The sequence below is a fragment of the Microtus ochrogaster genome, chromosome 1 (assembly GCF_000317375.1).
Source record: "Microtus ochrogaster isolate Prairie Vole_2 chromosome 1, MicOch1.0, whole genome shotgun sequence".
NCBI lineage: Eukaryota > Metazoa > Chordata > Mammalia > Rodentia > Cricetidae > Microtus > Microtus ochrogaster.
The window spans coordinates 64,345,823-64,359,738 of record NC_022009.1 but is presented as its reverse complement, the minus strand read 5'-3'; the positions used below and the strand labels follow the sequence as shown (position 1 = coordinate 64,359,738).

At 45.3% G+C, this 13,916-nt stretch overlaps 1 protein-coding gene across 1 annotated transcript in view; it reads right to left on the bottom strand.

The window, feature by feature from the left end:
• Positions 1-13,916, bottom strand: part of Usp13 (ubiquitin specific peptidase 13) — a 119,124-nt gene that overhangs the window by 68,541 nt on the left and 36,667 nt on the right. Inside the window, exons 4-6 of the mRNA XM_013347427.2 lie at positions 12,707-12,774; positions 8,930-9,072; positions 5,229-5,413 (exon numbers count right to left, since the gene is read on the bottom strand). Of these exons, the coding sequence (XP_013202881.1) occupies positions 5,229-5,413; positions 8,930-9,072; positions 12,707-12,774 (396 nt within the window). The remainder of the gene's footprint in view (positions 1-5,228; positions 5,414-8,929; positions 9,073-12,706; positions 12,775-13,916) is intronic.

The following is a 13,916-nucleotide window of genomic DNA, read 5'->3' as shown; positions in this document are numbered from 1 at the left end:
TGCTGCCTTACAATAAACACAAGAAAGCAAGGCCGATCCTTTTCCCAAAGTATGAATTCAGAAAGTCTCCTGTACAGCACATAAGCACCTGCTGCACTACCCAGGTTTAGACTCTCCATGAAAGACTTGAGAACATGTATTCCAGTGACCCCAGCTGTCCTGTAAGACCAGCCCTCAAAGCTCTTCACCTTAACAATAGCTACAACAGATAAGGAGGAGTCCATAATACCTACTAAAAATTCCTACACACGTTGTACTGACAGAAAAGACCTTGGGTGCGACATGTGGCAGTCTATTTCTATAGCTGTAGACTTACAAGGATCACAAGTTCAGGACTTCCTGGGTTACAGAGTGAGTTCATGACCAGCCTGGGCTATATTACATCAAGTAATATGTGATACATAATGGAATATGATATCATAATGTTTATAAATATATTACATTATGTATCTTAAAGGAAAAAAAGGATAGTCAAAAATTTTTCAGAAAAAAAAAACAACACAAATAGCCAAGAATATAATGAAAAGTTACATGCGTGATATATGCCTATAATCCCAACACTCAAATTTAGAGGCAGGATCATCAGGAGTTCAAGGTTAGTAAGAATAAAAAAGAACTCAAATGAAGAATATAATGAAAACTGTTCAACCTCAATAGAAAAGCAAATTCAAGTTAAATGGCAGATCAGTAAAGGTTTTAATAACACCCAAAGGTTGTGGGAGATTTGTACACTGTGTGAAAATGTATTGCTGTGATTGGCGTAACAAAATAATGAATGGCCAATAGCTAGGAAGAAGTTAGGCGGGACTTCCGGGGACAGAGAGGACTCTGGGAAGAAGAAAGTCAGAGACTCGAGGAGACATGAAGGAAGCAGGATGGGCAGTACACGACAGAACACAGATTAATAGAAATTGGTTAATTCAAGTTATAAGAGATAGTTAAAAACAAGTCTAAGTTAAGGCCAAGCTTTTATAATTAAAGTCTCCTTGTCTTGATTTGGGAGCTGGCTGGTGGGACAGAGAAAGACACAACAAATCCAGGATTTGTTGGAAGGGGTGCGAGAAATGATGTCACTCTAGTGACAACTTTACTGTGACTGAAATGATGACAACTTAAACAGAGAAACTTGGGGCTGGGAAGATGCCCTAGCCAGCATAAGGAGCTGAGTTTGATCCTCAAATGCATGTAAGAAAGCCAAACATGGTGGCACGGAGTTGTAATCCCAGCAATGAAGAGGAGAAGTAGGCAGATGGCTGAGATCACTGGCAGTAGCCTGTCCCAATCAGCATGCTCCAGGCACAAAAGGAGCCAATGTATCATACTCAAGAATGACCTCTGGTCTCAGCACACATGTACACATATACACATTGTATCTGGACACATGAACACACACACTAGTAAATGTAAAGATACACAGGAAAGAAGAATTAACCTGTGTTATTTATGACAGACCCACTTAAATAGAAGCTAATTATTTAAATACTCATTTACCTAATGTGCTTAAGAATCCAAAGACAAATGAGGCATAAGCCTTACTTCAAACTATTAGTGTCAGTTTTACACAGGGCCAGGGAAGAATTGGGGTCACTCCAGGGTGGATTTGGACTTAGCAGAGCAGCAGGGGAGCCAGTTTCTGGTGAACTGACTGCCCGTTGCTTCACAAACGGCCTTTTCTGTTGTTGTACAATTTACACCTTAGCAAGTTAATTTCTGGACACCAACACCTTTAATCTGGAGTTGCTTGAAGGGACCAAATGCCCAAGTAATTCTCAGTCTTGGTTTTCCAAGTCTTCTCATGGCTAAATTTTGCAAAGGCCTTGAACCCTTCTGGAAGAACTCAGATGAGATTCAAACACCTCAAACAAACGGTATCAATAATAAAGGTAACATCACAAAAGGCAGTTCAAAGCCTAGGCGCTAACACTCTGGAATCCAAGCCAAATGCGATGCTCTGTGGGATCTAGGCTAGGTATGAGAATTGTCAGATGTGATGCGCTGTGGGATCTAGGCTAGGTATGAGAATTGTAAATCCCCACATTTGCAGACAGGTGAAGCTGGCACTGTATTAGCTCCCTTGGTCAATACTGTGATGAACATCTGACAAAGGTGGCTTAAGGAAGAAAGGGTTTAACTCACAGTTTGAGGGGACTGTTCCATTTGGGTGAGGGAGTCATGGAGGCAGGACTGTGAGCAGCTGGTCACGTGGCATCCACAGTCAGGAAGCAGACAGGGATGACGCTGCTGCTCAACCTGTTTCTCCCTGTTGTGTACTTTGGAACCCATAGGGTGGTCCCATTTAGGGTCAGTGTTTCCAGTAAATTAAACCCCTCACAAACATGTCATAGGTGATTTTAGGACCTGTCAAATTGATGAGAGAAACCATCACAGTCAGGCTGTCTTGAGAACTGGGTTGCTTATACACTGCTCTGTGATGACTAGTTTTATGTCAACTTGACGCAAGTTAGAGTCCTCAGAGAGAAAGAAACTTCAGCTGAGAAAATGCCTGCATAAGATCAGGCTGCAGGCAAGTCTTTAGGACATTTTCACAATTAGTGATTAATGGGGAAGGGCCCATCCCCTCATGGGTGGTGCCATCTCTGGGCTGGTGGTCCTGGGTTCAATTAGAAAGCAGGCTAAGTAAGCCATGGGAAGCGAGCCAGAAAGCAGCACCCCTCCAAGGCCTCTGAATCAGCTCCTGCCTCGAGGTTCCTATACTGTTTTGAGTTCCTGTCCTGACTTCCTTCAGTGATAAACAACGTGCTTTTGGTCATGGTGTTTCATCGCAGTCCTAAGAGATGGCTCTATAAAACACTGCCCAAGATAGCACAGAACATCAGAAAGTCTAAACTGCAGTGTTCTCTTGTTGTAGTAATTGCTTTTTAGTAATGGTAAAATATCATGACCAAGACAACTGATAGAAGGAAGAGTTTATTTGGACTTATGGTTCCAGAGGGCTAATCTATAATGGTGGGGAGGCGTGACAACAGGTGTGCAGACCAGAAAACTGAGAGATCACATCTCAGCCTCACAGAGGAAGCTAAAAGAGTGGCCTGCAAGGCTATATAAACTCTCAAAGCCCACCGCCAATGACATACTTCCTCTCACAAGACTTGATGTTCTAAAAGTTCCATAACCTCCCCGTAAACAGTGCCAGCATCATTGGACAAGTGTTCCCATCCATGCTCTTACAGGAGACATTTCTCATTCAAGTCCTCACGAATTCCTGCACTGCAAACCTTTCTGTAATCCCCTAAAGGACACGGAAAAGGCTTTCTGCAGTAGGTACCTTCACTATTGGGTCTTCATTACCCCTCAAGCTGTACTGTTAGTGTTGGCCATCACCTGTCAGTATCCTTACAGTGCTGACCTCCAGTGCAGAGCCTGAATTCCTCTTTAAATCCCAGAACGCTCAGAATGAGACTTGGTTTACAGAGCATTCACTTGGCTGGAAAATGTTTCGCACCTGCAACTCACACCCTTGCAAGCACTTGTCTTTAATGAGTTCAAGTAATTCTTGATGAGAATGGCAAATCTGAGGCCAGCCTAAACTACACAGTGAGTCTGAGGGCTTCCAGATATACAGTGAGACTATCTCAAAACACTAATAATAATAATAATAATTCCATGAAATCTGAAAGCAGCAAAATTCTTCAAAATGTGAAACCAAAGAATCCTAACAAGACCTAACTGCTAGCTCTCAACCATGAAATGAATGGAAACTAAGCCAGCTCATAGGAAAGCAATGGTGAGACCTGAAGACCAACCCTGAATAGGAAGACTTTGACCAATCAACTCTAAGGCAGGCTAACTCCATCACAGGTCATCACAAAGAGGAAAGAGAGAAGATGGGCGTCTTTAGTCTTCTATGGTCATCAACACAACTTAAAGCAGACAAGGAACAGACACCAAAGCTGAAGAGATGGAGACACTAGAGCTGGGTGCTGCTCTAGATGTGAGATCAAAAACTGTTCCCATGACAACAAGATGGCAGGTCCTCGTGACAACTGCTCAGTGTTGTGTTTTGACCTGGTATTACTTCCCTTTTCCATCACAAAATGGCGGGAGGAATGAATGAGGTGCACAGATGTGGTCCAAAGGTACCCATTTAGAGAAGATGGCTTGAGAGCAGAGAGAAAGCACAGCTGGCTCTGCATGCGGGAAGCTGACCCCTCTGAAGATAGGAGAGTCGGCATTGCTGGGGCTCAGAGCACAGGAAACTTTGCTTGTTTTATTTTCACATTTCTTCCTACCTATCTATCTACCTATATTGATGTAGGTGGGTCTTCTAATCTATCTGTGCCTTTCATTGGGTTAATTAATAAAGAAAACTGCTTGGCCTGATAGGTCAGAACATCTACCTGATAGGTAGGTGGGGAAGACAGAACAGAATGCTGGGAGGAAGAAGGCAGTGAGGCAGACGCTATAGCTCTCTTCTCCAAGATGGACGCAGGTTAAGATTCTTCCCGGTAAGCCACCACCTCGTGGTGCTACACAGATTATTAGAAATGGGTTAATCAAGATGTGAGAATTAGCCAATAAGAGGCTGAAACCAATGGGCCAAGCAGTGTTTAAATGAATACAGTTTCCGTGTAATTATTTTGGGTAAAGTTAGCTGCGCCACCCACAGCTCCTTCTACACCTATATATTCTCTATCTATAACTAGTTTGTGTGTGTGTACACATGCATTCGTGTGCACACACGCACACGCACTTGCGTGGCACAGAAAACATATGGAGATCAAAGAACAACATGTGAGAGTTGTCTCTCCTTCCACCATGTGAGCCCCGGGAATCAAACTGTTCTGTAATCAAGCTGTCAGGCGTGGTAGCAGCATCTTTACCACTGAGCCAGGTACCTCTCCAACCCCACTGGTTTCTCATAATGTTGTTTTTCCCTAAATGGTACTAATAATGTCCACAGTGAATTCTAGGGTTGCCTCCTGCCATCTTAATAAAGGAGTCACTATGCACATCCTCTTCGTAGATCTATTTCCTGTTTGGGTCTCCTTAGCCATGAGATAAACAATAGCAGCTAATGTTACTCACATCTTCCTGTGTGTCACTGGGTTAAATGCTTTAAGCTGATGAATAAACACAAGAGAAGCTCCATCAATGTCCCCAGGATAAGGAATGTCAAGTGTTCATACCACAATTAGTAAGAGGCAAAACCCAGGTCTCAGGCCTGGGCTGATTAATGTGAGACACCAGTCATGCAAAGTCACACTCACCTGCCCCATCAGGTGTGATGGTGCCCAGCTTCACGGCCAGAGGATAGCCCATGTCTCTGAAATGTTCCAGTGCGTGGCCATTGCCCCCTGCGCTGTCGAAAAACCACTTCCCACACAGAACAGAGCCGTCAGTCAAATTCAGCCAGAGATTTTCCCGCAGGTCGCATCGGGCACACTTCCAGCCGCTGGAAAGTCAGGAGAGGGAACAGTCAGAAGAGCTAGCACATCAAGAAAACATTGACATGCTAAAGATGAACAGCGCCTCCTACTGGCAGCACTTCCCTGGATTCTCACCCCAGGATATTACTGCTCCCCATCCAGAGCAAGGGACCATCCCTCCAGCACCTTGCCTGCCTCCCAGACTGGACCAGAGACTATCAGCACCTCCAACATGGCTCTTTAGAAAACTGGCACATTTTACAAAGGCAAGAAAGAAGCCATGTCCTCCAAACTGACACTTGCAGGACAGTGGCTCCTGAACAGGGTACAAACATGGAGGATCCCATGTGCAAGACATTTCCAAAGCATTACCCATACATGGTCAAATTGATGCGGGTTAAAACTATGCAATAGTCCAACTTGGGCCTATCCCAGGAAGATGTATACATTAAAGGCACAGTCCTCAGTGTGGTATTATGAAGCCAGCATAGTTTGGGAGTGAACATAATGTACCTGTGTAACACCTGTCTAGGTATTTATGTCTGGGGATATCGGTATAGTCAGCTCTGGTCAAAGAGGCTTCTCGTTGCAGTGGGCAGCAGGGACTACGGAGACTAAAAACCAGTCCACATGCTGAAAACGAGGGACTGTTGGATGCTCAACCATACCTGGGACTTCTACCTCACCTCCTCTAGGGCTCCGAAATTGCAGAAAGATGAGAGGTGCAGCATTGTGGGACACGGTCCACAGGGCATGACACAGCCAATGCACTTTTGAAGTCACAGTGGCTGTGACAAGATTGGGCCCTCATTCAGTAGAAAGGTATTTATGAGGCCTGCCCCTCCCTGAGAACTTATAAGCAATTATTGGTAGCTCGGGAAGAGAAAGCCATTTTCTTCAGTGGCGTACTCATTGGTGAGGTTCCCTTGCTCCCATAAATAACCCTTCACCCATGCTCCTCTAAACAGCCCTGATTAAACTCATGGGACCCCAAAAGAGAAGGCATTAAAGCAGAAGGGACTGGTCTAGAAGAGGAGGGGGATCCACAGGAATGGTAGGAGGGTGGGAGAGAGATACAGGAGTGAACATGAGCAAACCAGTTACACACATATGTTACACACATGTATGAAGACATCATAACCATGTGGCTAGTCTTCATGTCAACTGACACAGTTTTATTGGAAGAGAGAACTTCAGTTAAAAAAAAAATGCTTCCATAGATTGGTCTGCGGGCAAACATGGAAGGTGTTTTCTTGATTGATGACTGGTGTGGGAGGGCCTAACTCCCTGTAGGTGGTACCATCCCTGGTCCTGGAGTGTATAAGAAAGGAAGCTGGGCAAGACTTGAGGAGCAAGCCAGTAAGCAGCATCCCCCACGGTCTCTGCTCCCTTCCTGCATTCAGGTTCCAGCCTTGCTTGGGTTCCTGCCCTGACTTTCCTCAGTGAACAGTTAACTGGAAGGATAAGCTGAAATAAACCCTTTCTTCCACAAGTCACTTTTGGTCATGGTGTTTTACCACAGAAAAAGAACTAACTAAAACAATAATGAAACATGAAACCTTATTATGTATTAAAAATTAAACATCATTAAAATAAACATTAAATTATTGTTGGTTATTAATAAAATAAGCATTATTATGTATAATTAATATACCTTGATAAGACTTTTTAAAGAAGTATAGCTGAAGAGAAAGTTTTGGATTTATTGAGTGTACTTTTTATTTTTAAGTTTTATTTACTTTTATTATGTTATGTGTACAAGTGTTTTGCCTGCATGTGTGCAAGTGCACTGTGTATGTGCGTGGTGCCGGTGGAAGACAGAAGAGAGCACAGGATCCCCTAGAACTGGAGTTATAGACAGTGTTTAGTTTCCGTGTGGGTTCTGGGAACCAAACCTGGGCCCTCTACAAGAGCAGCAAGTGCTCTTAACCGCTGAGCCACCTCTTCAGCACGCATTGGGAAACACTTTCAAAGGGAACATTAAAGCTCAGGACCCCCTTTTCTCTCTCCTTTCATCCAAACATTAGAGCTCAGGACCCCTCTTCTCTCTCCTTTCAGCCCACCGTGAGCTAAACAGCCCGTACCACCACAGGTTCCCCACAGTACCTGTATCATCACTGACTAAAAGCAACCACGAGTGATGCCATGGGCCAGCTAACCATGAGTGATGCCTCCAAAACCACGAGCGAAGGCCAACGCTCCTCCATTAACGGCTGACCTAGCTCAGGCATTTGCTATAAAAGATGACTGACATACCTATTCCAATTCTAAATTAAAAAAGTAAGTGGCCCAAACTGAATGCTAAATGTCCGTTATGGGTCATATAGCTAGCAGAAAGTCCATCTAATTCTAGAAAATTCTGCTCAGGGTTAGTATCACAATCCTTCTTTCTACAGAGAGAGAAAATGAGGCCCAGAAGTGATATGAGTTCTCCAAAACTACAACAGACAGCAGTGTGGTCACAGGTCACTGAAACTGGACATACTCCTAAGCACCATCTGCTCTCTCCCTCGGAGATCTGCCTTCAGGGATGTTCCTGCATCCCAAAGAGCATTTGGCCTACTGCCTACTGGAGACAACCTAGCATTGTTTCAAGTCAGATCACCTAATATGAACTCTGACACACAGATCTGGATGTGTGCCGCTGATCCCAGCAGAATGGGGAAGAAAAGTAAGAAAGGGGAGAAGCCAGCAAAAGATTTGTCACCAAGTGACCACCACAAAGACTTGAAGCCTGATGAGAAACTGCAGGGGATAAGTCTTCCCCAAGGCAGCAGGAGACTGAGTGTTGATCCACCCCTCTACCGCCAGCGTGAGGTCCCAGAGGACAACGGCTTCAAATGGTATGTCCGACCATCCCACACACTGCGGAGGCAGGTGTTGCCGAGCACAAGGTCCCTGTGCAGAGCTGCACGTATGTGCAAGCACCAGCCTCGCTGCAGGACAGAGCCTGGGCTTAGGCTTAGGCCTGAGAGCCCAGCACCGGCTGCAAAGGTCCAGGCATGTCCAGGAGGAAGTTTTTAATCTATGCTGTGTTCTTTCTTCTTTCTTCTGTAGAATGATTGTTAAAGTTAGCATACAAAATGGTGGGTCTCATTAGGACATTCCATGCATGTGGGTCATCATAGTTAGCTCTAACAAGTCTTCCTCCACAGCCCCCCATGCCCACACTTCTCCCCGTTTTCATATCATATGTGTACCATTGTCCTCATTTACTCTGTCACTTAGACCTCTTCCTGTCATCATGATCCCTTCCAAGTTTCATGATCTGTACATACACAACATATATGTGCATACGTGTATATGTGTGTAAACACCTAAACAGCTTTAAATCTAAGTACATATATGAGAGAAAAATGGATTTTTGTCTTTCAGAGCCTGACTTGTTTCTATTAACAATTTCTGGTTTTTATTGGACTTGTTTTAAAAGGCATCTGCTATGAAAATATAATACTGCTAATTCAGAGAAAAGGTAGAAAATCAGAAGTTGCTTCGACCAGTTTGGGGAAGGCTAAAGTTCCATTTCGCTGGCAGACTCTCACCTGGGAGGAACCCTGACCCCATTGTCCAGCTGGGCGAGGTTGTTGGCGTACTTCGATACCGGCAGTTCATTTTCCCACGTGTCGGGGTCCTGCTTCCTGTACGGCGACTTCGAGCTGAGCACTGCATCACAAGCGATAGTTACCTAGGAGACAAAGCCAGGTACTGAAAACTCAGCTTCCAGAAGCGAAGGCAGAAGCTTATTTAGAAATACAGCAGCCTCACTGCGGAAATTCAATCACCACAGTGAGGTCCATTTCCCCCAGTCTACCTAGGTTTGACCCAGGCATGGAGCTCGGGGTACTGCCGATGACATGAGAACACGGAAGAAGATTCCACTCATCAGCTCAAGCTTAGCATTCACACGGAATCATCCCTATCACTTAGCAAGTGGGGTGAAAGGGTGAGGGAGCAAGTTATGAACAGGAATGCCCAGAATCTGCCCGAGGGCTGTGTCTCCTCCTAATGCACCAAGATATCCAATATCCCCAACTCACGCGGCACAGGGTCAAGGGCACTTTGAATGGAACGGACACAGTCCAGCTCTTCTTAGTCTGACACAGACATGAGGCTGGCAGAGGACATGTGTGGGTGTCTCTGTGCTACATGGGTCCACTCACAAGCAGATGTGTGGCGCCTGCTGGGTGCCCTCTGCTTTCTCTCAACTAAGGCTGCAAGCTAATCCCTAGCTCGTGTAAAATGTAAATTCTGCTGGAAAGTCACAGCACAGCCACTTTGAAAACAGTCCAGGCGTTCTTCCAATGATCAAACAGTGGCTGCAGGACGCAGCAGATAAACAGCTAGAGATACATCCAAGGGACAGGAAAATGTAGTTACAAGAGGACGGAGTAAGACAGAGCTGTTACAAAGCTGTGTTGGTTACAAAACGAAAGCTGCCCAAATGCCTAGCAATGATCAATAGAATAAAAACCAAAATGGAATTTTATTTGGTAATAAAAAGAAACAGGACTCCAATAAATGGTGCAGTATGAATAAATCTGGAAAATGTATGCAGCGTGAAAAAAAGCCAATCACATTCTTTGGGGCCCCAGAAAGCTTAGTCCTGTGAGCACAGGCATGCATGGATGGTTAGACCTTCAACAGGGGCACCCCTACTCATCTGTCATGTATACACCCTACAGTGAGCTATGCTGTCAATCAACACAGTGCATCTCCCATCACCTGGCAGAGTCCATGCCTGGACCTGACAGCCTTAGCATCGCACCCCGGCAGCCAATATCCTCAATGCAGCTTCCCATCCCCAGTAGCTGGCTCCACCCCACTAGGCACTTCCTCCACACACCACACACACATCACTGACAGGGGTTTTGACATTCAAGAGTCAGATATAAAACTTCTTTTCTTTAAACTTCTTTTCAGGCGACAGCCAACAAAATTTCCTCAGGCCCCTGGGGCTGACATAAAACTCCAGCCTAGCGTCTTCCAAAATCATCCTTTTCATGGGTCGTGGCTGAGGTCAGGCTGATGATCCTATGCCTACACCAAGTTTGTTTCCCTTGAGTTGATGCTGGATTGAAGTGAAGAGACCTGGACTCCACCTCTACTCTCAGAGGCCTCAAATCCAGTGTTTCCCTGGAACTGGCTCAAACCAGCCCCGGAAAATTGGTTGTTCAATTTTAAGAAATTCAGCATCATCCCTATATTTGTCACAGTGCCGGTCACTACAGGCAAGAAAAGAGGACACACTAAGTGTCATCAACTGCTGGCTGGAGACAGTGTGATGCCTACACACAACGGAACGCCGTGTATCAAGGACAGTTAGTGAGATCCAACCATTTGCAACATCACAGATAAAACTGAAGACCATTATGTTGAGTGCAATCAGCCAGGCACAGAAAGACAGGTACCACGTGTTCTCACTCACGTGTGAAACATTACAAAGTTAGTCCCATTAAGTTTAGTAGTCTGGTGGTTACCTCGAGCTAGGGAGGGGATCGAGCCAGAGAGATGAAGGTTGGCTATGTAAGGGAACTCTGGGTACCCAAACACAGCGCATTTTCACACACAACAAAGGATTCTGAATGCTTTCACCAGAAAGGTGTTACTTGTTAGAGAGGATAGATCCGAATCCCAGAACGCAACCCAGGAGTCATGAGGACTGAGATGGCACACAGCCTAGGCTATGGGGCATGGACCTGTCTCAGAGCAGAACAAAACAAAAGGCCATCGCACAGTGTGATCAACACTCTGCTAGCGAGCCACACCCTAGCCCTAAGATTATGTTTTTATATATCAAGTAATTAGGAAAGGAAAGGCAAAATGAAGAAATTCTGCTAGACACCTGCTAAACACAATCATTCTTTTTTTTTTAAACACAATCATTCTTAAAATCAATTACCTCACAACAATTACCCTTGAGAGGCCACATATTCAAGCTCCGGTCCTTCCGCGTTGCTTGACTGTTACTTTCAGTCACCTCTGTCTATGCTCCTGATGTTCTGACATCTGTGTTAGCTGAGTGTGGCAAATTCCAAACAGTAGTCTTTCTTCCAGCACACCCAGGGACCTCATGGTTGGGCTGGAGTCAGCTATGATGGGGTCCACTGTGGCAACCAGCAAGCTCGGGGCAGCCTGCTCCACCCAGAGCTGTTGAGCAGGACAAACACCCCACTATCGGAGCTCCAGATGCCAGGCTCTGGGGTCCCCCCCTGTGAGCCCGTCCACTCAGAGGTCGTCTGCCTCTCTGATGGGACTCGAGGTAACTCAGAATGCCCTGTGGTGACACACCCAAGAGACCTTGAACACTCTTTTTAGACTAAGCATTTTCTTTTTATTTACAAGTTCAAAAGAAAGTCCTCAAACACTAAAAACGTAGTAACTGCACGTAAACAAGAACTGACTAAACCCTTGGGTGTAGCTAAAGCCCACGACTAGTACCAGAGTTGCAAACCAGGATTGAGGTTTCTTCTGAAGCAGCTCGATTCCAGAGTTCTTTCGTTTTTCATTTTTGAAACCGTTTCTTAAAAAGACATTTTATTCAAATTTTCATTTTAAAGTATCCTCATAGACTGTTATTAAAGATTTTGATGGATCTTGCTGGCTTGGGACTTGTAGGGCGTGTCCTTACATCTTTGAGCTTACTGTCTGAATAAAAGGATGTTTCAACAGTAGCATATGGGGAACAGGTCTTTGTTTGTCTTTTGAGTTTTGGTTTGGTTTGGTGGGGTTTTTTGTTTTATTTTGGTTTGGTTTTTGTTGCTTGTTTGTGACAGGATCTTACTCTGCAGCACTGAACTTCTAGCCATCCTCCTGTTTCAGCTCCCCAGTGCTGGATTACAAGCATGACTCACTCGGCCTGGTTTGGGGCTTTTTCTTCATATTTACATTTTTCACACAGAAACCTTCACATAATCAAAATATGCTTCTTTGCTTCCCTTCCCGTAGTAAAACCAGGATTATATTGAGCTGGAGCAATAAGAACTCTCAGTGTTGGAGCTGGAGAGATGGCTCAGGGTTAAGGACTCCAGTTCAATCCCCAGCACGCACATGCCAGCTCACAACTATGTAACTCCAGTTCCAGGGGATCTGACACCCTCATACATACATGCAGGCAAAACACCAATGTACATAAAAATAAAAGCGCTCTCAGCCTTAGAGACGCAAGCGTTGGTGCACTTCAGGTTAAGACCATTTTATCCACTAATGTATTTTATTCCTGGTAACAGCCATATGAGTCAACACGGGAAATCCGAGAAAGCAACAGTAATTTCATTTCCACAAGCCTCACTGAACACCTCATATGGAAAAGGATGCCTTACATTTAGTAAGTGGGAGGGCTGCAGCCGACAGATGCACAGTGCTCTGACTTCTATGGTCTTAAATTTAGCTATGTGATAGATCAGAAGAAAATAGGTTATGTGAGAAACCTAGTCCCTCTGAACACGGAAACTCTAAGCACAAACATCCCCTTTGGGCAGGAGCAACTGAGTAGATAGTTCTTGCTGGTTAGGGTCCGTCAGAAGGTTCTGGGACCCCCAGGCCTGGCTTTGGTTCTAGCAGAGTCTGAAGAGGGCAAAATGAACTGGCATGTCTAAATTAACCCACCTTGCTCCACCGCCCTCTGGGATCAGGCTATAGGAAACAGAGGTATTCGTTCAGAAGGGGGACAGAGTGTTGGAAGCCACACAGGAAGCGAGGGAGAAGCAAGAAGGACATCATGGGCCACAGCAGTCCTGTGACCTCTCTGAGGACTCTAGAATCAAATGCAATAGGCAGCTTCCCCACCCCGCCACCAGCCCAGCATCCGGTTTCTCCAGGAAAAGCAAGACCTTTCCCTGAGACTGACTCCGAGAAGATGCAAGAAAAAGGAAGGGAGAGGGGGTAGGGTGAGCTCACTACCAAAAATCTGAAAGAGTCATCTTGGTTCTCGGAGGAGCAAAGCTGAGGTGAGTGTGTCTCCCCCGTGCTCCCTAGGCCGGGATGTGAGAGCAGTTGGTTCTTTTTATAACTGTGCTGCTGCCGCTGTCCCAGAAGGCAAACTCTTCCAGTCTTCAAACAAAATCTTACACGGAAAGGCAGCGTGAAAACCTGACAAACACACCACCATCCCTCCAACCAAAACAGTCCCTCTCCAGCTGTCCCAGCAGCTGTGAGGTGCAGTCTTTGACAATCCAAGCAAAGACACAGGAGCCAGCCCAGCCTAGAGGAGCCCAGCCATGGGCAAAGAAAACCCAGCAGAGATGGGGGGTTGGGCAGCAATAAGGAAAGGCCACTCTGTGAGACCTCAGAGGAGACAGATGCTCCTGTTCACACTGTTTTTATTTATTTATTTGGGAGTTCTATTTTGCTTTGTTTTTTTTTTTTTTGAGACAGGTTTTATTATGAGGTCCTGAGTAGCCTTGAACTATTTAGCACAGGCTAGCCTCAATCTCACAATTCTCTTGCCTCAGCATCCTTAGTGCTGGGATCACAATCATGTGCCCCCACACCCAACTTTTGCTCCATTTTATCCTCTTCTTCTGGACTGGC